The sequence below is a fragment of the Pungitius pungitius genome, chromosome 13, assembly GCF_949316345.1.
Source record: "Pungitius pungitius chromosome 13, fPunPun2.1, whole genome shotgun sequence".
NCBI lineage: Eukaryota > Metazoa > Chordata > Actinopteri > Perciformes > Gasterosteidae > Pungitius > Pungitius pungitius.
Genome location: NC_084912.1, coordinates 19,161,643 through 19,187,614, shown reverse-complemented (window position 1 = coordinate 19,187,614; position 25,972 = coordinate 19,161,643). Strand labels below are relative to the sequence as shown.

At 39.9% G+C, this 25,972-nt stretch overlaps 1 protein-coding gene across 3 annotated transcripts; it reads right to left on the bottom strand.

Annotated features, from left to right (window-relative positions):
* Positions 1–2,599: 2,599 nt before the first annotated feature.
* On the bottom strand, positions 2,600–24,622 carry eno4 (enolase 4). 3 transcript variants are annotated; one of them, XM_037466399.2, is made up of 14 exons: positions 24,411–24,617; positions 21,297–21,691; positions 20,041–20,169; positions 17,251–17,435; positions 15,465–15,607; positions 13,869–14,038; positions 13,653–13,781; positions 13,384–13,452; positions 12,840–13,004; positions 6,641–6,766; positions 5,337–5,511; positions 4,904–4,965; positions 4,158–4,275; positions 2,604–3,688 (listed from the first exon to the last, which is right to left on the bottom strand). In XM_037466399.2, the coding sequence occupies exons 2-14, from the start codon at positions 21,450–21,452 to the stop codon at positions 3,609–3,611; spliced, it is 1,707 nt and encodes a 568-aa protein (XP_037322296.1). In that variant the 5' UTR covers positions 21,453–21,691; positions 24,411–24,617; the 3' UTR covers positions 2,604–3,608. The 3 variants fall into 3 exon arrangements, 2 of the variants coding, with proteins under 2 accessions (XP_037322297.1, XP_037322296.1); XM_037466400.2 differs by lacking the exon at positions 20,041–20,169 and having other exon boundaries at positions 2,600–3,688; positions 24,411–24,620; XR_005119980.2 differs by lacking the exon at positions 2,604–3,688 and having other exon boundaries at positions 4,200–4,275; positions 5,325–5,511; positions 24,411–24,622.
* Positions 24,623–25,972: the final 1,350 nt, after the last annotated feature.

The window sequence follows — 25,972 nt, the reverse complement described above, 5'->3', positions numbered from 1 at the left end:
CTTAAACTCAATCTGTGTATCAATAGTGGTAAACAATGCATTTAAAAATAATAATTTCAGAAAGAATAGGGAGTATTCAGAAATGGCGCAGTAATGATGGTTGTAAATAAAGCCAGAGATTACGCACCAGTTATTTACATTTTGGCTATTTCAATTGAGTGAAATGAAAGATGTTTATGTCACACCAGCTGTTCAGTGTTCATTCAGCTCTTCTGATATTGAAGGTAAAGCCCCATCCAATGTTGCCACTGCTATAAACAGTGTAGCGTTTTGCAGCCTTGAGCATCTGCCAAAGGAGAGTTTGTTTCTTTCTCAACCCGTGTTAACCTTGCAGCCTCCTTTTGAGCAATGACATCCCTAATTGGCGACAACAGAAAGATTTTAAAAGAAAAAAAACATCCCAGATTACATTACAAAATTATTTTTAGAATAACTTAAGTTTGCACATAAATATCTTGGCTCTGAGCTCCAGTTGTAACCTCCATCTGTGTATACTACGCAATCCCCACACATGTTATTATGGATCACAAGCATAAATGTACTTGTTTGTGATTTACTACAATGTTTGAACCAACATTTTTCAAAGCTGCAATTTATTCTGGTCTACTCAAGCATTGCAGGTGGACAGATCTCAATAATTGACAAATGTGTAATTGTCATGACATTTTACTATTAGTCATAAGTAGCATACAGTAGCAGTTATGTGGGGAAAATCATTATGAAACTATGAGCAAAGTCACTTGAAAAAACAGTGTAAGAAATGCAAAGCACTTTACGGGTTATAGAGCGTTAGGGTGGATTTCCCTTTGAGCCCCAGTCAAAGGTGGTGTTAGTCGGGTGGAGCGGAGGATCAACCTGCGCCCTTTGAAAAGTACAATGTCTGTGCTGGTGATTTCACCACAACAGCGGACTGCTCACGCATTCTTTTGTTTTCCCTTTCAACACCTGCCAAATTTCCCACACACTTCCTCGAGTGAGGGATTGAAACCTGAGAGCCGTGAACCGTGGCCAATGTCCATCACCTTTTGTGTGCTGCTGTTTATTAAGCTTGGAACTAAGCGTTGAGCACTGAGGGGCAATTTCCAGCTTCCAATCCCCCCGACTAGTGGGAGGAAATGTCAATGTGGCGATTCTCTAACTAGATTCACTCCCCTCCATCTTTCACGCGTTCATTCATCCCTCACTACAGGAAGTCACATTCTAATTTGATTTAACAGCACATTAAGTCACGGTGGGGAAGGTGGGTAGAAACAGGAAATTATGTGTGGGGAGATCCAATAAACAAATCACTGGTGTAGAGATTCTTTGTGTCATGACAAAGGCAGCGTGAGGATGTTGGAGTTACCTTGGATAACATCTTGGAGTACAGTGTCAGGGAGTGCTTAACCTACTTGAGATGGAGTAAAGGTGTTGTATATTCTCACATATCCTCGGTATCGATGCTGCCCTTTGAGTTGAGTTTGAGTTCAATTGAACGACTGAATAAAACAAAAACATGGAATACAGTCTCTGATTGAAAGCGCCAGTGGATCTGTTGTCACCGTGTTCCTCCACCAGCAGAGACAAAGTCATTGGCTGGCTTGATTCCCTTCTCTGCCAGCTGCTCCAGCCGTGGAACTCACTGACGCTGATTGGCGGACGGTACACACACCGGCAATTGAGGCAAAACATGTAATTACTCAAACCATGCTGTTTCCCTTTCTTCTCCCTTAGACTATTCCCAGCTCTCTGTCTTTCCGCCGTCATCGGACGATACAATATAAGGTTTTGTTGTTTTTGTATTCTTGTCTCTTCAGGGACCACCAATTAGGGAGGTCCTTTAGTGTGTCAGGGAAACACTTCATTTGACCTATTTTGCTAGTCATTTCATTTATTTTCCCAAACATTGTAATTGGCTGCTGGGGCGCTTCAGTTGAGACGCTACTTTTTGTCCGGCCTCAGTTTGTGTCTGCATGTGTCATTGATTAGAGGTTGTCAGTTACAGAATGAAACTGGAACATATTTGGGACTTTATTTATCTGCTTGACATTCAATTAAAGGAAGCAATTGCATAATCTAAAATAATGTAAATCATGATGGTTTCAGTGAAACTGACACAAAATAAAAAAGAAACATTCCACAACCCGACTATCAACAACTTCAGTCCACATTTCTGTGTCCTGTGTTATAGGGAAGATCTGGGAATAAGGGAATCTCATTTGTCAGGCCCATTGGTGCAGCTCTATGTGGCTGGTAAACAAAGCCATCCCCACTGTATACAAGAAGCCTCTTTTCTGTGCTGCAGGTCACGTGCTTCTCCCCTCCCGTCTCACTCTGACACAATCCTTTCCTCCAGGAACTGAGGAACCATCAGAGGGGTTATGAAGGGGCCTTTACCTCGCACCTCCAAAATAGACCGGAGACAGGCTTTGTTGGACAACACTGAAACAGTTTTGTGTGTGTGTGTGCGTGCCCTCTGTGTCTTCTATCCTCCCACAGCCTTCCTTTATTAAAGCACAGTGTCACAACCGGACAATGGACCTACACCCAATTGCACGACTTAAGAAGCAAACGTTTGAAATAAAAGTTTATTACGATAAACCCAAAATGAAAAAACAAAATATTACAAAAAAAATTGAATAAATGCTAGACTGAAGAAAAGTGGAAATCAAACATAGACAAAGTATCAGAATCAAAGACCTGACAATGGGAAATGGCATGGATACGATGAGGGTTCTCTGGCACGAGGGACAAGACGAACTGGCACAGGACAATATATACATATAGACAATATATACACAGGGTAAGGTGGAAACAATCGGGGGCGAGGCAGACACAGAACTTGAAAACACAACACAACATGATAAGAAACTGATCAAATTAACTTAACAAAGTTTCTTGGACATGACACACAGGGCTTTCACTGGCCAGATTAACACGACCAATCAAGAACTGCTCTGACACCCTTGAGTCAGCTTGCAGTTAGAGTCCTCTATAAAGAGATGATACAAAGCTGCTAACATCTAACAGTGAAACAAGATTGTAGGATGTCATTTACTCATGTGTTTCAAAACAGTCATAAGTCAATATATAAGTCAATATGAAGTGTAATTGCAGAACCTGACCATTTTGTTATACACATTTTATATGAATATGTAAATAATTGATATTAGCGGAAAGTGTTTTAGTTTCACATGAGATGATTTTATAGGATAGATTAAAAAAATTAGACATTTCTGCAAAACTTAAAAATATATATTTTTTCTCTGGATTTGCTGTGTTATGGTTCATAATTGCTGCAATGTTTGCACATTTCTTGCGAGATGATCGATTGTGACCTGAAAGCATGTTTGTGTGCGGAGGAACAGCGTACAACCACTGCTGCGATGGTTCACATGTAAACAATCTGAAGAAACGACAAGATTTCCGTTAAAACAGCTTTTTTATTCAAAGTTCTCTTTTCTCACTTTGCTTCTTAATGATTAATAGATCAACTAGAATTCAGGATTAATGTACTTTGTTCCTAATAAACTCAGCAGGTTCTCCCGTGAAATCTCGACAGGCAAGTAATAGATAAGAAGAAAACAATGAAAGTGGAATATAACGCACACTTTGTGGATACAAACAAGTCAGACTGTACTCTGTGCTGTGGTAGACTTCTCCTGTGGTGTATCACTGAACAGTGGGGGGGGGTGCTTCTCCTGGGACACTGTGGACGAGAAGAAGTATCTAAATGAAGAGAGCAGACATGAAGCAAACTGCACTGGCCCCTGATAACGGGGGTTATCCGATAACCGGGGTGCCGCTGTACTGAAGCTTTCACCACAAGCAACTTTTATTGGTTGGAGTTGATTACACACAGACATAGTCTCTTATTAACCCTCCAGTGTCCCTACCTACTTTGTAATTGATGGATGGAAAAGTATTTGTCCCTAAGTGTAATTAGGTGGCCAATTAACAAATCCAAAGGAGTCTGAGGGTGGTGATGTGTGTGTGTGTGTGTGTGTGTGTGTGTGTGTGTGAGAGCCGATGGGTGGGGAGCTGGGAAGGGGGGTTATTCTTCACTCTCACATTCACACATTTGTATGATTCCTTACACACAGTTTCCATTCATATTCAACACAGAGAAAGGGGTCCATCTCTCCATCTCCAAGGCAGGACTATTAAAAAAAACCTACACAGGATTCCCTGTTTGGCCAGCTCTTCCTCTATAGAAATCAGCCGGTTGTATTTAGTCATCCTTTCAGCACCGCTCAGACCTCCCAGTTTGACATAGCCAAGGCCCAGACCCACAGCCTGAGGGAGGAGAAGAAGAGCAACACAGTGTGAGACAGACGTTGGTGCTGAGGAAATGTGTGTCATGCCACCAAGGAGTTGGGGCGGGTATGTTGGGTCCAATCACAGTTGAGACCTATTGAAGCTGAAGGTTTTAGTTGGTTTACAAGTGTCATAGGTGATCAATTCATCTGTAGGACATGTTCTCAGGATTTCACATTCCTTGTAAGTAGTATTCAGTTTACCATTAAAAGAAAAGCATAAGAAAAACTCCTCTTTCAGTCTGTTTTTGCTTTATGAACTGAGAAAAAACTCTGTCTTTTGCTGCTAAACGCTGCACTATGTTCAGCAGATAGTCTCGGACTGTCTGTCTGTCTGTCTGTCGTCTGCTGAGTAGTTCGTAATCAACGGCGTCTTAAAGCATTTTAGCAAAAAAAAACTTTTGGCAGCGGTGAGCCAGGGCAGTAAAGTGTGGGACCGAAAGCACCAAAAAGTTACTACAAAGCTCTATGGATTTTACACACACAACATATCATTACTGCAAATGGCTTTTGCTTTGGACAGAGACACTATGAAAGAAAAATGGTCTCTGGTCAGACAAATTACATGAAGCTGGAAACACTAAATGAAAGAAAGGGACTCAACTTACTATATCTGACAGAGAGTCATCACTGCAAGGCTCACTCCTTGCTACTCCCATCAACACTGAACCTGCCACATCAGGTAAAGGGACATAAACATGAATGAGCATTGATGGCAATTCCTTAAGTAAAATACTGTTTTATACAGTTCAAGCAATGAAGTCATGCTGTAGCATACATTCATATCTCATCAACAACTGTTACCGGGTCACTTACATGTCCGATTGAGTCTGTGCACAGATAACTTTCGTGAACAAGGTCAATTTGGGCAGAAGATTCTATGCGTTTCTAAGTAGAGTCAACTATATATTGGGTTTCATGTTTTGGTCCTCCAGTGAGAGTTGAGTTAAGCTTGATAGTTAAGATTGAAGTTAAGATTGATAAAAAGCACTGCTATCTTTCAAGAATTCTTGTTTTCATCCATCACACCTCATCTGTTACCCTGGTGCTCTGAAGTGATGCTGATCAAATCGCTGACCGTTGTCTCATTGACGTGTTTTAAGATGTGACCTCTGACTCCCGAAAGGGGGGGGGCCTTTAGCTTGCAGGTGAGGTCAGAAAGCAGAGAACATGAGTCTCCAATCATGTTGCTCAGCTTCTCCCATTGGTCTATGTCCTTACAGAGCACAAAAGATACAAACACAGAATAAGAATAAGGACGAACATGCTGTTTAAATGATCATACAAATACATCTCTCTTGAGCATGCACACAATGTGATTGAGTCTGGTGGGACAACAAGTAACTAACCACTAAGTTGGATGTGATTTATGAACCCGAAATGTCACTTTGATCCTCTAGAACAGTGGTCCCCAAACTGAGGCCTGCGGGCCGATTACGGCCCGCCTCCCCATTTGGCCCGGCCCCCTGAACAATACCAGAGGGGCATTATGATTTTTTTTTCAGTCTGGCCACGCAAATCCTAGACTAGCCCCTGTGAAGTAGAACGGAATAATGGAGAAAAGGTTGATTCAGAATGCAGGGTATTTAACCTGCAGTGGTCAAACGATTATTCGTTTGTTCAATGCTGTCATCGGTCAAGAGGCGGTGGCGGTTATTATTTATTTCATTTTTTTCTGTAAAGATCCCAGAGAAGATTATTAGGTTATTATTTATTTCATTAACTAAATTATTTTTTTTCCTGACCTTTTTTCTGTGAAGATCCTGGATTATTAATATTTTGTTATATGTGGCTTTCTGGAAAACAATAAATGTTTACATTTAAGCACCCACTGCAATCGTCAAGATTTTTGCGACCCCGGCCCCCTCCAGAGAAGGGAAAAGTCATGGGGACCCCTGCTGTAGAACAAGACTAAAAGAACACAGAAGTCGAAGGGCTTGTGGAGCCCTTATCCGTCATGTACCAGTGCTTCTATCACGCAGTATAACGCATTACAATAGCATGTAGGCTATAGCATGTGTAGGCTATATGTTCCATCAACTGGTTGTTGGATATTATTTAAAGGTTTGAGTTATTTATTTGTAGAAGTTTTGTTTCATGTTTGGGACTGATGATAAAGATAGGAGTGACTGTGTCACTGTCACAATTTTTTGTTAAAGGTAAAAAGGAAGGAAAACATTGTTTCAATAGTAATAGTTGAACATGGCAAATGCATTAAAATGTGTCTGTTCTCCTGTTTTAAACTAAAAATATTGAAATTTTGAATGAAAGCAATATGGTTTACAATTTTATTAACCATATTGTTTATGTACAAGTATCTGAAAATTGATCATGCTTAGACTTACCTCTCTCCTGAATGGATCGATTAAGGCGACCACTGCTGGGTATTTGATGATAAGGGTTCGGTACATATCAACTAATTCATCTGGAGACTTCAAAACCCCGGTTGAAACTTCATACTTTCCTTTAGACTGAAAGGACGAAAAGAAGCAAACATTTTATTCTCTCCACTATCTCTTTCAGCTGTGCACATATATATATCCAGAATTTGCTGTATGCAAAAAAGTTTGATGATGCCAATCATGTATCAGAAGTACACTTATAATTAAAATTATTAGAATCATATGCATCATATTCTGAACATTGCACTGTAAGGATAGTTCATGAATATTAAATTAACTATAAATAAAGATAACTATTCAAAATATTCTATGACAATAAAACATCGTGCCTTATACAAACGTTAATGTAAAATTATGTTCTAATGATATCATGATGCTTCATAAATGCTTTAATGTCTATTGTATTATAATTTTATAGTTGTATTACACCACATCATCACCATCATTTTCTGCTTTTCTTTTCCTTGTTTCATGCTTTTCATTCACATTTAGTATTCAGCAGCCCGCCCTGTATTGGATACAAATCCTGATCTTGATCCTATCCTGATGTTAGATTAAGTTAAATCAAGAGGGACTCCACACATCTGGTCATCCTCCCTTGGTTCTATACACATCTGGTCGTCTTTCAATGGGACTCCCCACATCTGGTCGTTCTCCAGTGGGATTCTACACTTCTGGTCGCTCTCTACTGCGGCTGTGCTCGTCTGGCTGTCCTCCAGAGGGTCTTCACAAATCTGGTCGTCCTTCAGTGGGACTCCCAACATCTGGTCATTCTTCAGTGGAAATCCACAGATGTGGTCCCCCTCTACTGTTAGTTCTGCTGGTCTGGTTGTCCTCCAGGTGGACTCCACACACCTTGTCGTCCTCAAATGGGATTCTACACTTCTGGTCGCTCTCTACTGCGGCTGTGCTCGTCGGGCTGTCCTGCAGAGGGTCTTCACACATCTGGTCGTTCTCCAGTAGGAATCCACAGATCTGGTTGTCCTCTACTGATTGCTTTGTATTGTCCCATGCCATGACCGGCCATTCCTATTGTGTCTTGTTCCTGAGCTTGCTTGCTTGCTTCCCTTGGTTCTCTACACATCTGGTGGTCTTTCAGTGGGACACATCTGGTCGTTCTCTAGTGGGATCCCAGGCATCTGGGCATCCCAACCCAGTCTCCAAAAAAAGCGTGAAATGGCTACGTTGGTCCACCGTGATAAACGTAGTCATGTCACGTTTTTCCCCAAAATAACGTTACTATGTTACGTTTCTATTGGCCCATTCATTTACATTGCTTTGCAAATAGGTCACGTGACTATCAAGTTTCCCGGTAGCGAAAAGAAAAACATGGCGGACGTCAGCATGTTATCTGTGAAAAACACAATATTTTAAGAAAGCATCAGCATTTGTATGCATTTCGATGGCATTTCTAGCGAGAAGTATGCGTTATTCTTTCATAATCTTCTATCAGAGACTGTAGAAGACCTTCCGTTTATTCGTTTCTGCGAAGATTTGAGTGTCTCTTTGGGAAAGCGTGGCTACGCAACGCCTTTAACGGCGCATTATTAAAAAAACACTTCCAGTGGGGGCGTTACCGTAAAGAAGCGTTCAGCCTTAAAGCCACTAATCACAAAACAAACTCAAAGCACTCGAATCACATTATGACTTTTTAAACATAAATTCCCTTATTTTTATGAGTTTTCAATGAAAGAATGCATAATTTCCGGGGGTAGGCAAGCCCGGGACATCCCGAATTATGGGCAATTTTGATTTGTCCAGCTTTTTGACAGCTCCAGTCCCGACTTCCAATCACAGCCTCCTAAGTCAATGACGCGCCTTAAACTCTCGATTGTTGTGAAGTTGTGTGAGTGCAACTCCCCCCCCCCGAACATTACGTCTCGTTTACATGGGAAAGGGGGGCGGGGCTTCGCCCTCAGAGCGGAGCGTCATTCTCTCGCTCCACACGTCTCCTCTTTTTACTGGCCAGGAAAACGGGCGATCTGTCCCACGTGGGTCTGGTTCCATTCCATTGGCTCTGACGAATCCATGGAGAGGCGGGACTTATCATTTTCCCGGCAAACGGAGCTGCATTGCTTGCCCTGTGCGTGAAGTGGCCGTGAGGCCTCCACTAAAGTCTCTCTCTATTTGTTCTGCTTAACTCAATAAAAGTAAAACCTTTACAGATATACTGTCCACACACTAGGCTAACATAATGGAGACTTCCAGGCTTCGTCCTTTATGTTTTATGGGGATAAAGCCCCTGTAAGTAGTTTTTTCCCAAGCAAATCTGAGTTTCTTCTGTTTTTTGTGTGTCCCATACAAATATCAAAATATATATACTGATTTTCACATCCAAACACACTCACTTATGTTCCCTTGAATCATGACAACAAGAAATTTCAAGATAAACTTTTTGCTTTCATAAATATGACAGTTTTAGTGTGTAAAGGCCCAGCAGTGTACGGTCGGGGGCCCCTATCGGGCCACTTGTTAGATGGGTTTGATGGGTTACTGACTATAATATATGCCCCCACCCCCTAACTTGATTTAGGTCTGTTGCCTCAGGGCAACTTGTAAATATAATAGGTCAAACAAGCAATGTAAGCATTAAGAAAGTAGTGCATTTTGAGCACATTAACCACAAATGGATTCAAACATAAATTCAAAAATATTAAACAAAGAAATTAAATGACCAACACTGTATGTACAAAATCCACATACAAAACATGTAAACTTAAAGGGCTTGTTTGTGTCAAATTGTATGGCATACACATTCAACTGGCCTACAATAACCTGAAGAATGTCTTAAAATACTGAAGGGGGGGACATGATATCATTAGAAATGTTATGCCAGGGAGAGCACAGAATGTATTGTGGGGTGTTCAACAAGGAGGATTTTCAACCTCTACTATGTCTCCATCCTCATCTTGATCGACAGACTCACTGTCACTATCATCAGACATGCGTTATCCTAGTTTAGTGTGTAAATGCAATTTCCAGCATGAGGCCTAAAAAAAGCCTACAGGAATAAAAGGGTTAAACCAGATACAACTTGCTTGTTTGACTTATTTGACTTATTATATTTACAACTTGCCCTGAGGCAGTTAGGGGGTGGGGGCATACATTTTAGTCAGTAACCCATCCAACCCATCTTGAAACTCAGTCGAAGGAGTCTAACGCCGGAGTCACAGGGTGCAACAAAACTCTGTAGTGAAAAAAGTGAAGGCCGAGGCATGCTGGGTGAAGTGCGATCCCGGCCCTTTCGGGATGGACAGTGTTGTGCCTGAACGCGTTCATTGAACGATAGTCCATGAACTCGTTGATATTTTGGGCGAACGTGAACTGAACGTACTGTATTAATGCCCGATGAACGTTACTGTGAACTCGTTCATTCTGGTTTCTACGGCACGTTCTTTCAGGTTAATGTCGTTCAATGGGGTGCCAGATTTCTATAGAAAACACACAGTAAACGCGCATTAATAAGTGTAGCAGAGGCGGCGTATAATAATTTTAAAGAGTTTTATGAAGTTACTGACAAGGTCGGTGAGGATGGGAGGAATCTGACCTTTCTTTGCAAACATTTGCACCTTAATGATTACTGTCCTGTTTTTCTTTTTATAATACCTTATTTAAAAAAGACCATTCAAGCAGCATGTGTTTGAGAATGTAGTGTAGGGGTGAACTCTGCAACTGCTGCTAGTGTGGAGTGAATGACAGCAACATTAAAGCAACAAAGGGGAAATGCTGTCCCCTCAATGCTAATGCCCTGGTTGGATAAGGATTCAAAATTGGATATGAAGATTAAATCTGATGCATAGCTTCAGTGTTAAAACTGATCAAATAATTGCTGTCTGTGGTTCTGGGCTGTGGCAATAATAAAATAAAAAAAATAGCTCGCAGCAACGTATGGAAAAAAAGAACTGAACTAGTTCATTTTTTGGAACCGTGAACTTATTTCAAATATTTTGAACTATGAAATGAACTAGTTCATTTTTAAAATGTGTGAACTAAACTTTGAACTAGTTAATGTTGAAAGTAAACTTTCCCAACACTGGCTATAGGACCCCGGAAGATGATGAACTATGCCTGGGAAGGGCGAAGCCATGCCGGTACGAGCATGATGTGCAAATTAGTCATCAGATCAAAGTATAGTAGTGATAGACTAATCGAACCATCTAACAAGTGGCCCGATAGGGGCCCCCGACTGTACACTGCTGGGCATTTACACACTAAAAATTTGACACAAACAAGCCCTTTAAGTTTACATGTTTTGTATGTGGATTTTGTACATACAGTGTTGGTCATTTAATTTCTTTGTTTAATATTTTTGAATTTATGTTTGAATCCATTTGTGGTTAATGTGCTCAAAATGCACTACTTTCTTAATGCTTACATTGCTTGTTTGACCTATTATATTTACAAGTTGCCCTGAGGCAACAGACCTAAATCAAGTTAGGGGGTGGGGGCATATATTATAGTCAGTAACCCATCAAACCCATCTAACAAGTGGCCCGATAGGGGCCCCCGACCGTACACTGCTGGGCCTTTACACACTAAAACTGTCATATTTATGAAAGCAAAAGGTTTATCTTGAAATTTCTTGTTGTCATGATAAAAGGGAACATAAGTGAGTGTGTTTGGATGTGAAAATCAGTATATATATTTTGATATTTGTATGGGACACACAAAAAACAGAAGAAACTCAGATTTGCTTGGGAAAAAACTACTTACAGAGGCTTTATCCCCATAAAACATAAAGGACGAAGCCTGGAATCTCCGTTATGTTAGCCTAGTGTGTGGACAGTATATCTGTAAAGGTTTTACTTTTATTGAGTAAAGCAGAACAAATAGAGAGAGACTTTAGTGGAGGCCTCACGGCCACTTCACGCACAGGGCAAGCAATGCAGCTCCGTTTGCCGGGAAAATGATAAGTCCCGCCTCTCCATGGATTCGTCAGAGCCAATGGAATGGAGCCAGACCCACGTGGGACAGATCGCCCGTTTTCCTGGCCAGTAAAAAGAGGAGACGTGTGGAGCGAGAAATGACGCTCCGCTCTGAAGGCAAAGCCCCGCCCCCCCTTTCCATGTAAACAAGACGTAATGTTTGGGGGGGGGGGGGAGTTGCACTCACACAACTTCACAACAACCGAGAGTTTAAGGCGCGTCATTGACTTAGGAGGCTGTGATTGGAAGTCGGGACTGGAGCTGTCAAAAAGCTGGACAAATCAAAATTGCCCATAATTCGGGATGTCCCGGGCTTGCCTACCCCCGGAAATTATGCATTCTTTCATTGAAAACTCATAAAAATAAGGGAATTTATCTTTAAAAAGTCATAATGTGATTCGAGTGCTTTGAGTTTGTTTTGTGATTAGTGGCTTTAAGGCTGAACGCTTCTTTACGGTAACGCCCCCACTGGAAGTGTTTTTTTAATAATGCGCCGTTAAAGGCGTTGCGTAGCCACGCTTTCCCAAAGAGCCACTCAAATCTTCGCAGAAACGAATAAACGGAAGGTCTTCTACAGTCTCTGATAGAAGATTATGAAAGAATAACGCATTCTTCTCGCTAGAAATGCCATCGAAATGCATAAAAATGCTGATGCTTTCTTAAAATATTGTGTTTTTCACAGATAACATGCTGACCGTCCGCCATGTTTTTCTTTTCGCTACCGGGAAACTTGATAGTCACGTGACCTATTTGCAAAGCAATGTAAATGAATGGGCCAATAGAAACGTAACATAGTAACGTTATTTTGGGGAAAAACGTGACATGACTACGTTTATCACGGTGGACCAACGTAGCCATTTCACGCTTTTTTTGGAGACTGGGTTGGGCATCCACACATCTGGTCGCCCTCCACCGGACTCCACAGATCTGGTTGTCCTTCAGTTGGACTACACACATCTGGTCATTCTTCAGTGGAAATCCACAGATGTGATTGACTTAATACTGCCATTTTTACAATAACTCTTTAATAAATTAATTTAAAGAGTTATATAATTAAAAAATTAATAAATTTGCTGCATTGCTATCTATCCTTCTGCATGTTATTATTAAACATGTTATAAAAAGTGCCAACAAATACATTTTCGTAAAGACTCTTACCTTAAGACTTCTCACATCTCATATCACATAAAGGCAGTAACTACCTTTGGTCAACTTACACAGTCCATTAACTCAGGAGCAGCACAGTTTAGTGCTAAGTGGATATCTGTACCCAGTGCCAGTCCAGAGTTACTACAGGCTTCAGTGATCAGGTCCAGAGGCTGCTCAGGTCGCTCGTATGTCACAGCCAGCGCTCCACTGTCACACAGCATCGCCTGGGTTGCCTTGGAGCAAATACATAGTTCACCTGGTTAACAGCATGTGTGGTACTTTATTGAAGTAGCATGTGAATGACAATTGAGGAGTGTTGATTTATTGGTTTGAATAGACAAGTGTATGCACTCACTCTCCTCACTGTTCAAGTTATAAATGGTAAGGCTATAGGTCATTAAACAATGCAAGAAATAACTGTGTGTACAGTACAAATGCTACATGAAGGAATTGTAGACAATGCAAGCATTGAAAGTTTTAATAGGCATTTACATTTTCTTTATATAATACTTTTAGGTAAGTTCATGAAACAGAAAAATCCTGCTTCTATCTTTCTTTCATACAGCCTGTGTCAACTCCTATTCTTACAGTAATAAATCGAAAGTCCCTCACCCCGGCTTTTGTTGAAGTGGACATTATTCTCATCATCTCCTTCTGTATCCCAAGAGCCATTGTGATGATCTGTTAAAGAGGTTTACAGTTCAGTGAGGTTAATAAACACTGGAGTGAAGATTTAGTAAAACTGCATCTAATCAATAATATACAACATCATAGCAACAATGGAGGTAAAGGAGCTCACACAAAGAGCACTAACTGTAGGCATTGAACAGATCTACGCCTCTGCCAATAGATCTCTGTGCAGCGCTACATATTCTGAGTACCTGTTTGACTCGTTGTCCTGCTTTGGGGATCAGGATGACTTCCTCAAGCAAACTCAATTTTCCAGGAGAAGTCTTTCCACAGCTCAGCAAAGTGACCAAAGATACCGGAATAGGAAACTTAGCAGGAGCCTGTATAGATTGGTTTCATTATGAGACCTCATTATACATTGCACCCAGCAAAGTGTCTGTGTGATTGTATGTGCAGTGTGTTGTTACCTTTCTGTTCTTCAGAGCGGCTATGTATTTGTAGAGAGGGAGACCCTGTATTTTTGCAGCAGTTTGGGCCACGGCAAGAGATACTGAGCCAATGGCACAACTCCCACGTAAAACCGGTTCTGGTGACTCTGTTGGACAAAATGGCTTTTCCGACGTGTTGCTCTTTTTACCTTGTGGTGGAAGCAAAACATTATTGTCACAAAGTTGGAATGCACGTTTCCAAAGCTCTATAGCACAGTGGATCAAAACAGATCTGGGGTTTGGATATACAGACAATCAGTGTTGCCACAGTTACTGCCTATAATAGAGCTTATAACATATTACCATACTAGAGAGCTGCACTCCAAAATGCTGGGTTACTTGTTTTTCCTAGAATCTTTAAACGTAAGATGGGAGCCGGAGCCTTCAGTTATCAAGCTTATCTTTTGTGAAGGGGGCAGACAAAGTCACCTCATACTCGTTGCACCTGAGGTGTACCAATTTTGGTACAAAACCAGTAGAGGACCGAGCCAGAAACAACTTCTAACACAAATATCTTGTCCTCGTTACAAACAAATATATGAATGCTTTACATCGTTTTGAAGCGGTAGAGTCTAATTGCCATTAATCTATTTGAAAATGCTCAAAAAACAACTTAGAAAATATCTTGAATTGAACAATGCGGAAAAAAAGCAGCAAATTGCCAGCAGAAAAGACTAACTCCAGTAATATCTGTAACATTTCTCGCAGACAAACCTTGCTGAATTGAGCTTAAAAATACACTAAAATTGTAAAAGTCATAAAAGCCTCCTACCTTCATCGTTTTAACACTATTAAACGAATCCGCTCTTTCTGCACTGTTATAGCTTAGCATCCCTCTTGCATGACTTACATAGGTTCTTTTTGCTTTTAAATTACATTAGGATGGTTAATTTTCACAGACAGACGGCATTCTTCAGCATCATTTACAACCTACCTGTTTTGGCTTCTAAGTGGCTAGGAGAGCTGTTGATTATTTACGAGTGGGTTTACCTGATGCGATGAGTTCAGACAAACAAAATAAGAGATTGCAACGTCTGAATCAGCCAACCAGAGCCGAAAAATCCAGTCCTCCTGTTTCTCTGCTGTTAGGCCTTGACAAAAGCCTGTCCTGGAGTAGTCCTATTGACGTAAATCTTTCCATGATTACTGTTCACACACAGGGCTATCACCTAGATGTGTTTTTAGCCTGGTATCTCCATGTTCTATGGGGCTGGATACCAACTACCCAGGTTAATGTCCCCTGGTCAAAAGGCTCCTTGCTGCATTGTGAACTCATCAACCAAGATGTTAGTCCTATAAAGACCAAAGCTTAAAACCGGTTTACATTATCAAAAGAAGACATGTTGGAGGTCTGTTTTCAAAAAACTGTATCAGCCTTTGAATTGAACTATAATCCATGTTCTGACTTTCATTGAAAAATGGAACCTAAGCATTGATGTAGTGATAGATTTTTAAATTTTAAAACAGTTCTGTTCAGTTCAGTTTTGTTTGTTCAATATATTAATATACTTTACTTAAAGACTTTATGGTAAGGTGTTAGAATTAGCGTTATTGATATCAAATATTACGGCCTACCTTTTTTAACAATCTTGTTGTCTTTCGCCTCTGCAGAGCGTGGAGAAGAGAACAACTCCCCGGGCTCGCTGGGAGAACGACTCTCCTCATTTTCCTTGTTCCAAACATCTTTCTCTTCAAGGAAGCGGGCCATGAAGAAATTGCTGCACAGTTACACAACAGAAATATACACGATGGGTCACACAAACAGATATGGGATCTTTAATGAAACTTCTTTTTGGGGCAAAATGAAAATAAAACACTACATGGAATGAGCTTCAAAAATATTTGGATCAAACATTAAAAACATTGTAGATGCCATTTCCTCTGCACAGGAAGCGCAGTGCCCACATGTCAAAACAAACCTTTAACCTTAACCACAAAGTACACCCATGTTAAATACATTTGGTTACCTGGCTCCTGTCGTCACATTTAAGACAGCATATCCCCTTCTCTTTTGAGGGGGACTCTAAAAGCTGTCACGAGGGGGGGAATTATAGCTATTCAACTTATGAAATCAATCAGGGACCTAGATTTACACAACTCAACAACACCAGCTCTCGAACTTTCAAAACAAAGATTTAAGATGAAAAAGGTCTGCGGCAAAGTCGCAAAACGATTATAACAGGCAGCTGGTGAGAAGGCGAGAAGGTTTCCCCATTGAATTTTTCAAGGCATTCTCAGATAAACTATTACCACTTTTGCATGATATGTTCAACAACTTTTAACCCAAGGTGCTCTGCCACAAACCCTGAAAATGCATCTATTTCTTTAATGCTAAAACTTACAAAGGAATGTGCATGCTACCGACCAACATCACTTCTTAATGCAAATTACAAAATTCTGGCAGATCCAATTTGGCCTCACCGATTTATCTACAATTACCCCTATTCATGACAATCACCTCTTCCCCCACCAAGACTAGACTGTGCATTCTCGCTGTGGCTTAAAAATGGCATTTCTAACATTGGTCAATTACGCACTGGTGGAGTGTTTGGAAGCTCTGAGGATGTATTGAAAAGAGAATATCCATCCCTTCCATTTGTTTCGTTACTTCCAAGTAAGAAATTATGCTTAAACCAATAACCCTAGTTTTCTTAGTCCACCACAAGACTCCTGGAATGTATGAGAAGATTGTGAACACCACCAAAGGTAATCACTGTTTCAAGTCCATTTGTAGGTAATGGCTTTCTGGGTTTCTGGAATCCCAAAGCCGTAGAAAAGGCTTTGTAACCCTTCCAAGACTGATACATATTAATTACTTTTTTCTCACCTGTTTTTGGAATTTCTTTACATATGTGTTGCTTTTTGACATCTATTAGCCTAATACAGTTTGACGAACAGGTTCTTTTAAAGTTATTTCTGATTTTAACAGATCTGGCAGTAATCAGGCTGGGTCAGGATATTGAAATTTAACAATGCATTACAAAAATGTGTTTTATTACAGTTCATTCATTAAATTAAATCATCCTTTCTTCTATTACAGTCCTGTAAACAGGGGAGCACTGAGTGCATTTTGTTTATATTAGAAATTATAATAAAATATTTTTCCTGTCACAATACAAAAGCTGTGAAAAGCAGCATTTATTACAAAATACATGCACCAACATGTGCCACTGGAATTGGTTTATTTAAGGTTAGGTGGAAGGAAATGTACCTTTTACATACTGTCCTAAATTAAGACAAAATTGTCACAACAGTGTGTTTAGAAAATATTCAAACCATACATTTTGGTCTATATAGTATCAGTGGAAACAGATGAGAGATGCAAGCCTCCCCTATAATTTAATACAAATTGGAACATTACCTGAGTATAAGGTCAACGTCTGATTGGTCACAGGGGTTTTGGCCCTTCAGCATGTTTATCAGAGGACCATTGATCCACTGGGTGGCCGTCATCATATGGTTAGCCCTCTCCTGACTCATTATTTTCCTCTCCAGTGATGTCACCATAGGCCCAAAGTGGCTGGAGATGGCAGCTGAAGACAGGCTCTGAACACAGAGAAAGGGAATAGAGTAGGTTTGTTTGAACTGTCAATATCCTCCCATGGTCAATACAAATACTCCACGTACATTTTGTTAACTGAGCGCATGTATTTTTAATGAAGCTGCATCACATCTGCACTAGTGACAGAGTCTCCACCTGACACCTGGTGTGGCAGAAGGGAGGGGGCATCAGTTGATACCTGGTATCTTTGCCTTTCTGACCATGTCCATCCCTTTATGGCCACCATGTACCATCCTCTGATGGCTACTTCCAGCAGGATAATGCACCATGTCACAAAGCTCGAATCATTTCAAATTAGTTTCTTGAACATTACAATGAGTTCACTGTACTAAAATGGCCCCCACCAGATCTCAACCCAATAGAGCATCTTTGGGATGTGGTGGAACAGGAGCTTCATGCCCTGGATGTGCATCCCACAAATCCCCATTAACTGCAAGATGCTATCCTATCAATATGGGCCAACATTTCTAAAGAATGCTTTCAGCACCTCGAATCAATGCCACGTATAATTAAGGCAGTTGCAAGGGCGAAAGGGGGTCAAACACAGTATTAGTATTGTGTTCCTAATAATCCTTTAGGTGAGTGTATATGTGTGTGTGTGTTTCCTGATTCCTGAGATTGGCAACATGTGTTCCACACTTCCGCCAGCGCAAGTGTGAATGTGTTGGGCCCATCTCAGTGCTCAGTAGATTGCCAAGAACCTTCCTCCTTCACATCAGAGCCAGGCAGTTCTTATACCTAACTCGTCTAAATGCTTCATTGTATGACCAGTTTATTAATTGCAAGTACTGGGATGGCCAGGCCATGGGAAAAGAGCTGAAGTGTCTCATGCCTATAAGATGTCCCCAGTGTCCTGACTGTAGATACTCAACAAGTTGGTTCACATGTGTTGAATGTAAGCAAGTTTTATGTTGATGCCACCTGTAAGCCTCCTTGTATATATAGATATATATTATCATATATAAGTAATACGAGTGATTCACATGAGTGTCACATCTTGTGTTTCCAGCTTTACAGATTTTGTACAAACTGAAATGGGTTTTGTACAAAAACTGCAAGGGTCAAAAAATGTAGGCTGTTTTCTGCTTGATACAAGCTAATACTAAAGCTAAGACTCAGGATAAAGCATTAGGAAGGACGTCTGACTTGAGACCCTCCTTCCAGGGTAGACAGAGTAAAATACATGTGTACAGTATTGAATGACTTACAAGATATACATGATGTTTTCTGCAAAACAGACACTTTATTCTGATTTGATAATATCTAATAACACATAAAAATATAATTCTGTCACTAGTCATGATCACACATAATTTTTACCGCTAGCTGTTCTTTTCTGCTTGAATTCTTAACAATGTCTACCAAAAAAAATATTGCATTAAAATATTTAACATAACATCTTAATTAATAAAATTGCTTAAGTTATGTGACATTGGGTAATCAATGTTGTGTTTTTAAATACACATAAGACATGAGAATAAACTTCTCTAAGTTATAACTTTGTCATGTTACCCAGAGTTATTAGTGAAAAGTCACTTTAATGCCTTTACTTTCACACTGTATATCTTATTGAGGTTGTAACGGTTTTAGAGAGAGTTTATACTTCATATTGTTAGCATAATTTTTTTTTTAAAGTAGACAAGTTATAAATCTGAATTATCGCTTTCTAAGTCAGTAACATTACAAACGTTGAGAATAAATACACATAGAAACTGAACTTGGTTGCGTCACTACTTTTGTTTTGTGTTGTGATTATAAACCAACTATGCATTTTGTTTTGGAGTGTGATTATAAACTAACTTTTTTTATTTTGTTTTATGGAGCCAGGAGGAAGCAGCATCAAGCTATAGCAGAACAGCATGTGTGGTGACATATTCTGTAATATCTTAATTAAGGTTATAGTTAAATTAGCTTGTATCCTATGCAAGAAAAAAATAAAACATTCTTGCATACCAGTTAATAAATGTGTTTGCTGCTGTTGTTATTATTGACTGTATTGATTGATTTCCTCTGTCTTAAGATTGCAAGATTTCATTTAGCTAAAAGTTTAGGGCTCAATCCATTTTAATTTAATATAAATTAACCGGAAAAAGTTCTTCTCCCAGTCTGAAATGTATCATCCTACAGAGGTAAAGCGTATCTTACTAAATGAAATGAAATAAGAAGAAAATGACCTTGTCTATCTGCATTTTGTAAGTTATAAGTAAGCGCAGGTCAGGCAGTCCGATTTCAGAGACCGCTCAGTTCAGCCTTTGCAGCCGTTAGAGGACCAAGCCCAGATTCACTGTGAAGGCTCGATCCTCATGAGGAGGCAGCCAACCAAATGGGATACAGCTACTGTCTTTGCTCGCTTCATCGGCTTACTGCATGTTTGCAGAGGCCCATTACTGTTATCACTAATGAATCCCAACTCCTTTGTTAATGCTTCATTTGTTCGATGTAGACGCTAAATGCATGTTCTGAACTTAATATCTAGAATCTGCCCCATGAGAGAGATGTCAGCCCGGGTCCAAGCACATAGACATCAGTTGACTGTAGTGATTATTTCGGACACGTGTTGATTTTTATGGGAAAAGGTTGTTTCTGTACCTTTTCCTTGTTGCAGACAATGCAGAAGACTTCTGCCTCAATGGAGAGTTGTCCTCTTGCGTCATAAACCTCCCTCCCTTTCAGCCCGCTGATCCTTGGTGGCTCACTTAGATTTGTGAAATAATTTGCCTAGTAAAAGTAAATAAAAATTGATAGTTAAACAGATGAGGTACGTGTTTCTTGAACTTGTTCGAAGTTGTGTGATTATTTGACTTTCTTAAGTTTATACTTTCACAATGCATGACCTGATGAGCACCTAACAACAACAATTTGGAGACTAATTTACATTCATCCCTTGGAGATGTGTTTAAAACGGAAAGAAACTGAAAAAATTAAACAAGAGCTTTTGAGATGATTGGAAGTAAAGCGGATTTCTAAAGATTGTACATTTTTTCCTGAAGCCCTGAGCATCCCGTTACAGAAACATTGCTATCATAGTACTTAAACGAGGCCAGTATCTGTCAATGTTTCTGATTCAACCTTGCACTACACGTGCTGATTCTCTCATCAATTTTTGTGCAGCATTTCCATTTAAAACAATCTCCTTTCCCGCCTTGCTCTGTTCTTTCTGAGCCAGACACTGGTTTCAAACCAGCGGTGTCAAAAATAAGTGGTGCAACATGAAGGTCTTATTGTCTTATGCTATCAGGAATTGTTCTTGATTTAAAATCTATTAATGCCTTTGTGTACTGGTTTTCAATAAAGACTTTATTTAATATGTTCATTCATTTTTTACTTAATTTAATATGCTAATATGTTACATGACAGAGGATATGTATACATATGTATTGTTTACTAGTCAAATGGTCGAAATTACCTCTGCATTTGACCCACCCTAAGCATTTATGAGCCGCTGGAGACTCAAGGTTTATTTGGTCACTGAGGAAGAAGAACTCTTCAGAATTCATACTTTCAATAACAAAACATTTTCTCACTACAGACTTTCTGACATAAATAGCCATATACCATAGCAAGAACAATACCAGTAGAAGTACCCACATTAGTAGAGGCTATAATCTCTTGAATCAATGCACCACATCCAAGGACACTCTATTGAAGCTGGCAAACGTTACATTAAATGGTGTAGTGCAGGGCGGGTGGACAGGAAGTATGGGGGGGCACTGCTGATTTCATCTTCTATTTGTTTGTTCCTGAATTCTGAAGACTTGAATACATCACTGGTATCTGCTGGTAGCAGGAATAAGTGCAGTTAGCCAGTTGGTTAGCATTTGTTAGCATACGTCATCGGCTCCTACCAGGTATCCGTTGACGTCTCGAGGCTCATGGAAGAAGAGCTCGTTCAGAGCTCTCTCCACCAGCTGCGGGACTCCGTTGGCCCGGTAAAATTCTGCAGCAGCCCCTCTCGTGTCCTCCTCTGTAGGAACTCGGCTCGGACGCTCTTGGTGAGACATAGCCCGGGTGTTACTGTCCCTACAGTCCTCGTGTTGTCTGTTACCATGGCAACAGACGATTCAACTGGCAGCGCCCAGGAAATCAGTGACGTTGCCGCGCTGCTTCCGTCTTTTTCCAATTTCCATAAATAAAAACTAAATAGACTAAAGAGAATGAATGATGTCTCTAGTCGTTTTATTTATTTATGGGTCATGACAGGTTAGTTCTGGAATGCTTGTAGACATGTCGGTGTGATCCACTGCAAAGAAACATATTGGCACCGTAAAGCTGTGGACAATACAAATAAAGTGAAAGGCATACATTCATTCAAAACATGAATAAATAAAAACACTCTGTCATGAAAACGAATGTAAAGTAAATGTGAGCGTGTTAACACTTTTTTTAAAGCCAGAATGTATGCATTTGTTGTGCCCTTGTAGGCTTTCAACGAAGGGGATCTGGGAAGCAAATGCAAAGCTTTAACCCTATAACTGTAGAAAAAAGGGATGGAAGTTGATTTGCTACTAGCTGAAGTTATGTGGAATGGACAAAATGCGAGGAAATGATGCTATGATGATGATATTTAAGGTATTTCTCTCGAGTCCCTGACGTTGTTTCTACATTGATTCACATTTACATTCGCATTGAGGGTTTTTGTTTTACCTTATTTTGGGGAATGTCTGAATCAGTCCGCTTTCTTTTAGGTCTGTGTATATTTGATTATGTCATTAATTTCACTGATAGCAATAAGACTAAATTCTGAATTCTTGTGTTAGAACTATAGTCAAGCCAATTTGAGATCATTCACTTTCAACATGAAGATTTTAATCAGGTGGAAACAGAGGTTGTTGTGTTTTTACATTTTCATATAATGTTATGACATTTTATTATTTTTTAATGAAATATTTCTAATGGACTACTGCCTTTTAATATCTGATCTGGAAGGCCTTAACCCAGGCGCGTTCCATTTCGTCGAGTGTCAAGTTATTTCCCGGCTGAGAATTGGAATCATAAACATCCAATCTCACACTGAGGCCTACAAGGACAAACCTGGCTAACAGGATTCCAAACGTCATAAGTATTTGTCAATAAAAATAGGCCGGAACAAATGAAAGAACACGCATGAAGAGAAAGTTATGCTCCGAGGACAGTTCTGTTTTTCTTCCCTTTGTAATTCAAGGTGTTCGTTATATTTGCAAGGGCGAAATACTATAATAATAATAATAATAATATTTTTATATAAAAATGTAATTTAGTATTATTATTATTTTCATTTGATTTGATTTACAGGCCCCTTATCTCAAACAATTGCTGTGGAAATACACGAGCTGAACTGTTGAACTGTTTGTGACCTTAGTCACCCAAGGGAGACCGTTACGCACCCCTTATGAACTCGTGATTTTCTCATCCCAATATAGGGACAATTCTCTTTCTCTGTCTCTCTCTCTCTACCCCCGTGACACGTCACAAATACAAGTGGCAGCAGGAATCACAGTATGGCTGATTTAAAGGGCATTTTTTGTTTCAGGCTGATTTCATTTCATTCAGAATAAAATTATCTGCCTGATTCATAGATTATTTATTTATTTATTTATTTGTTCAATGTTCACTTAGTTAATTCGATTTTTTTATCCGGAAAAATGACAACCTTGTAGACATCCTTCATATTTGAAAAAAACTGTCTAGGCTTCTGTTTATATTTTCTTTTGATTCCATTGAAGGTTATATATTATATTAATTCGTCAAAGTGAAGACCATATTTCGATTGTAACCACGCGGTGAGCGCGGGGGAGCGCGCATCTGGTCCCGGTAAATACCGGAGGAGCTCGGTGTCAAAGGCTGCTGCGTGAAGACAGACACGGCGTATAGTGGACCGCCTGCCTCTTACAGCTACACACAGTCACGATGTCAAAATCCTCTGATCTGATCCTCTACATGGAGTCTTTTTAAACAGCCCACGTACTTTTTGCACTTTCCCCCAATTTACAATCCCACAATTCGTGAAACAATTGGCTTAATACTAACAGGAAATTACCTATAGGACAACAATTTGACAATTTAAATAAGTTATTAAGTATGTAAATATAATTATTAGAATAGGATTTAAAGAAAATTACAAATTATGATGTACTTCGAGTCCGGACTATCGCGCAAATTATTGTGCATTGGGCTACTATATTTTATAATATCATAATTTAGGCCTAGTCAAACAATTGAACGGTTTTTATGAGGTATGGTGTGTGCTCGTGGCACAGCGCACAGGGTCGACCGGCGGCCGCCGATCAAGTCGTGCCCGACACATGTTATCCGTAACAGAGGAAAGGAGCACTACGCACAGCGAGTCTTGGCCCTCAGAAAATTTCGATGTCAGTTCGCAGATCTCTTTCTTCCTTTAGAATCAGAAGCGTCTTACCTCTAAAAGATGTACACATGTACGAACAGGAACATAATTTCAGCAGCTAAGAGTGATATCCTATTGTTATTGTATCAAATACCTCCTTAAAATGCAGATTAATGTATTTTTCAGATGAAACTTGCTCTACGCTGACAACCTCCCCTGAACACTTATTTGGTCCTTCCTTTCAAATCTGTACAAACTGAGTGAGATACATCATAAACATAACCTTGACAAGCAACAACACAAAGCACATTGTTAAATGCTGACAATGAATGTTCGTGTTGTTATTTCCATTTAAGTGCATGCATTCTGACATTTAATGCTTTTGTTTATGCTTCAATAACATCTTGTGTGTTTACATCTGCATTAGCTTTGGTAAGACCAGGTCAAACTGAAAGTTACTGCTGCCACCACCTGGATGCACAGCCTAAGGACCGTCCCTTTGTTATCTGGCTCTTCTGTTTGTTGGCTAAATGCAGCTCATGTTCACCTTCAGAAACTCACAAGCTGGTTTCACATAAAATAAACAATTAAAACAACTGTATTCCCGTAAATCCTAAACGGTACAGGCCTTACCTACCAGAGCAGGTCAAGCGGACACGGAGCAATACTTTGAGCAACATTTTAAAGGAAGGTGAAATCCAATCAGACATGTCAAAAGGGACAAATCCTAAAAAGGTGTTGCTCTGAGCCAATGAAGCAAAGCCCCAACCTCTTTCTGCACACTCTCGTCTCACATGTGAGGCAATAATAGCGGCATCATTCCAATGGTTTTGTTGTTTTCTTCCTCCAGAGGATGGTAGGCTATGCAGCAGGGTGCCTACAGGCTTTTCTTCTTATTCTTTTTTACTGCAGCTGCTGCCAAGAAAAGGATTCCTGTGTGAACAGCTAGTTTGGGCTAAGTGACACAAATGGCATATGAAATTGGGCTGTATGAAAAGTGTTGATAGATAATTTGTCACAGGAAGAAGAACTCTGAATACCTTTTTAGAGTGACGGTGCCCATTGTGGGGGACCAATAAGAGTCCTTGAGGGGGCTCTGAAGGTCCTCAAAGGGGCTTCGTTGGGTCGCCTGGCAAAATGATAAATAGATTACAAGACACTTTTCTATTTTTTCCCAAGAGGTTTGAAAGTAGAATGAAAGTTTTGCCCAAAGGTTTCCAAGAAAGACAAAACCTAAGCCCAGATTTAGTGTTAAAAAAATGATTTAAAATCCTCCCATTGTCACTGATGAGTGAAATATTCTGATATATGTTGGACAGAATAAATCACAAATCTGGTCTATTCGATTCATTCTACTAATCTCTAATCTTCTACATCGTCTGTCCTAGGTGCATCCCCACCCAGTCACCTGTTGCTGTTTTTTTATTCAAACCAGCCATTCAAGGGTCATAGACAACTCAGCCCAGTGCCGTCAATATAATGGTATCTGTTTATGTCAACAGACACAGCTCATTTAAATAAATTCCAATTGGAATTGTCAGAGTTGTGACAATGCGCTCCATTCCCTCAGGTTCCATGAATAAAAGTAGCCTGTCGCCTCATTAGTGCATCTTTTTTCTCTGGGAAGCACAGGGGGGCATCCAGCGCTCCGCACTTCTCATTGCATCTAATTCAAATCCTTTAGTCATTTTTTAAAAAGTTGACCAGGTGTTGTTTGAAGGGGAGCTTTGTTTAGATTTAAAAGTCTGTATTTAAGGTGGTATGTGAAAGGGAATCACTTGTCATAGGGATACACTGAGCTAAGGAATTGTTAGAAACCTCTGGTGTTGCTACTGTATGTGCGTGCGTGTTTTTGTGTGTGTAAGTGTGGTCCTGTCTTGTTGTAAAGAAGCACCGATTTATACTAAAAGCTGTAGCTTTGAATCAGTCACCAGAACATTTCCAGCGATGTAGTTGTGAATAAGAAGAGCGTGATGCGCATGATTTGGATTACTTCAGATACACCGTCGGGATCAGTCTGACGCTGCTAATGTCATGCGTACTTTAATATCATGTATCATTTTTGTGAGCTAAAAAAACAATTTGTAGTTTTGTCAAGAAGTATATATTTCAGATAACACTGTTTTTTAAAATCTTCATTTAGCTTTTCAAAATAAGAAAATGAATGAGTTCCACCTAAAGTGATTTGTTTTTTAGTCC

Bases quoted from the DNA above. Each gene is read 5' to 3' on its own strand.
- eno4 (XM_037466399.2), bottom strand. From the start codon at position 21,452: ATGTCTCACCAAGAGCGTCCGAGCCGAGTTCCTACAGAGGAGGACACG. The intron at 13,005-13,383 runs GTGAGGGACTTT...ATTTGCTCCAAG, and splicing joins CCACTTCAACAAAAGCCGGG to GCAACCCAGGCGATGCTGTG. The intron at 4,276-4,903 runs GTAAGTTGAGTC...CTCCTCCCTCAG, and splicing joins ATGACTCTCTGTCAGATATA to GCTGTGGGTCTGGGCCTTGG.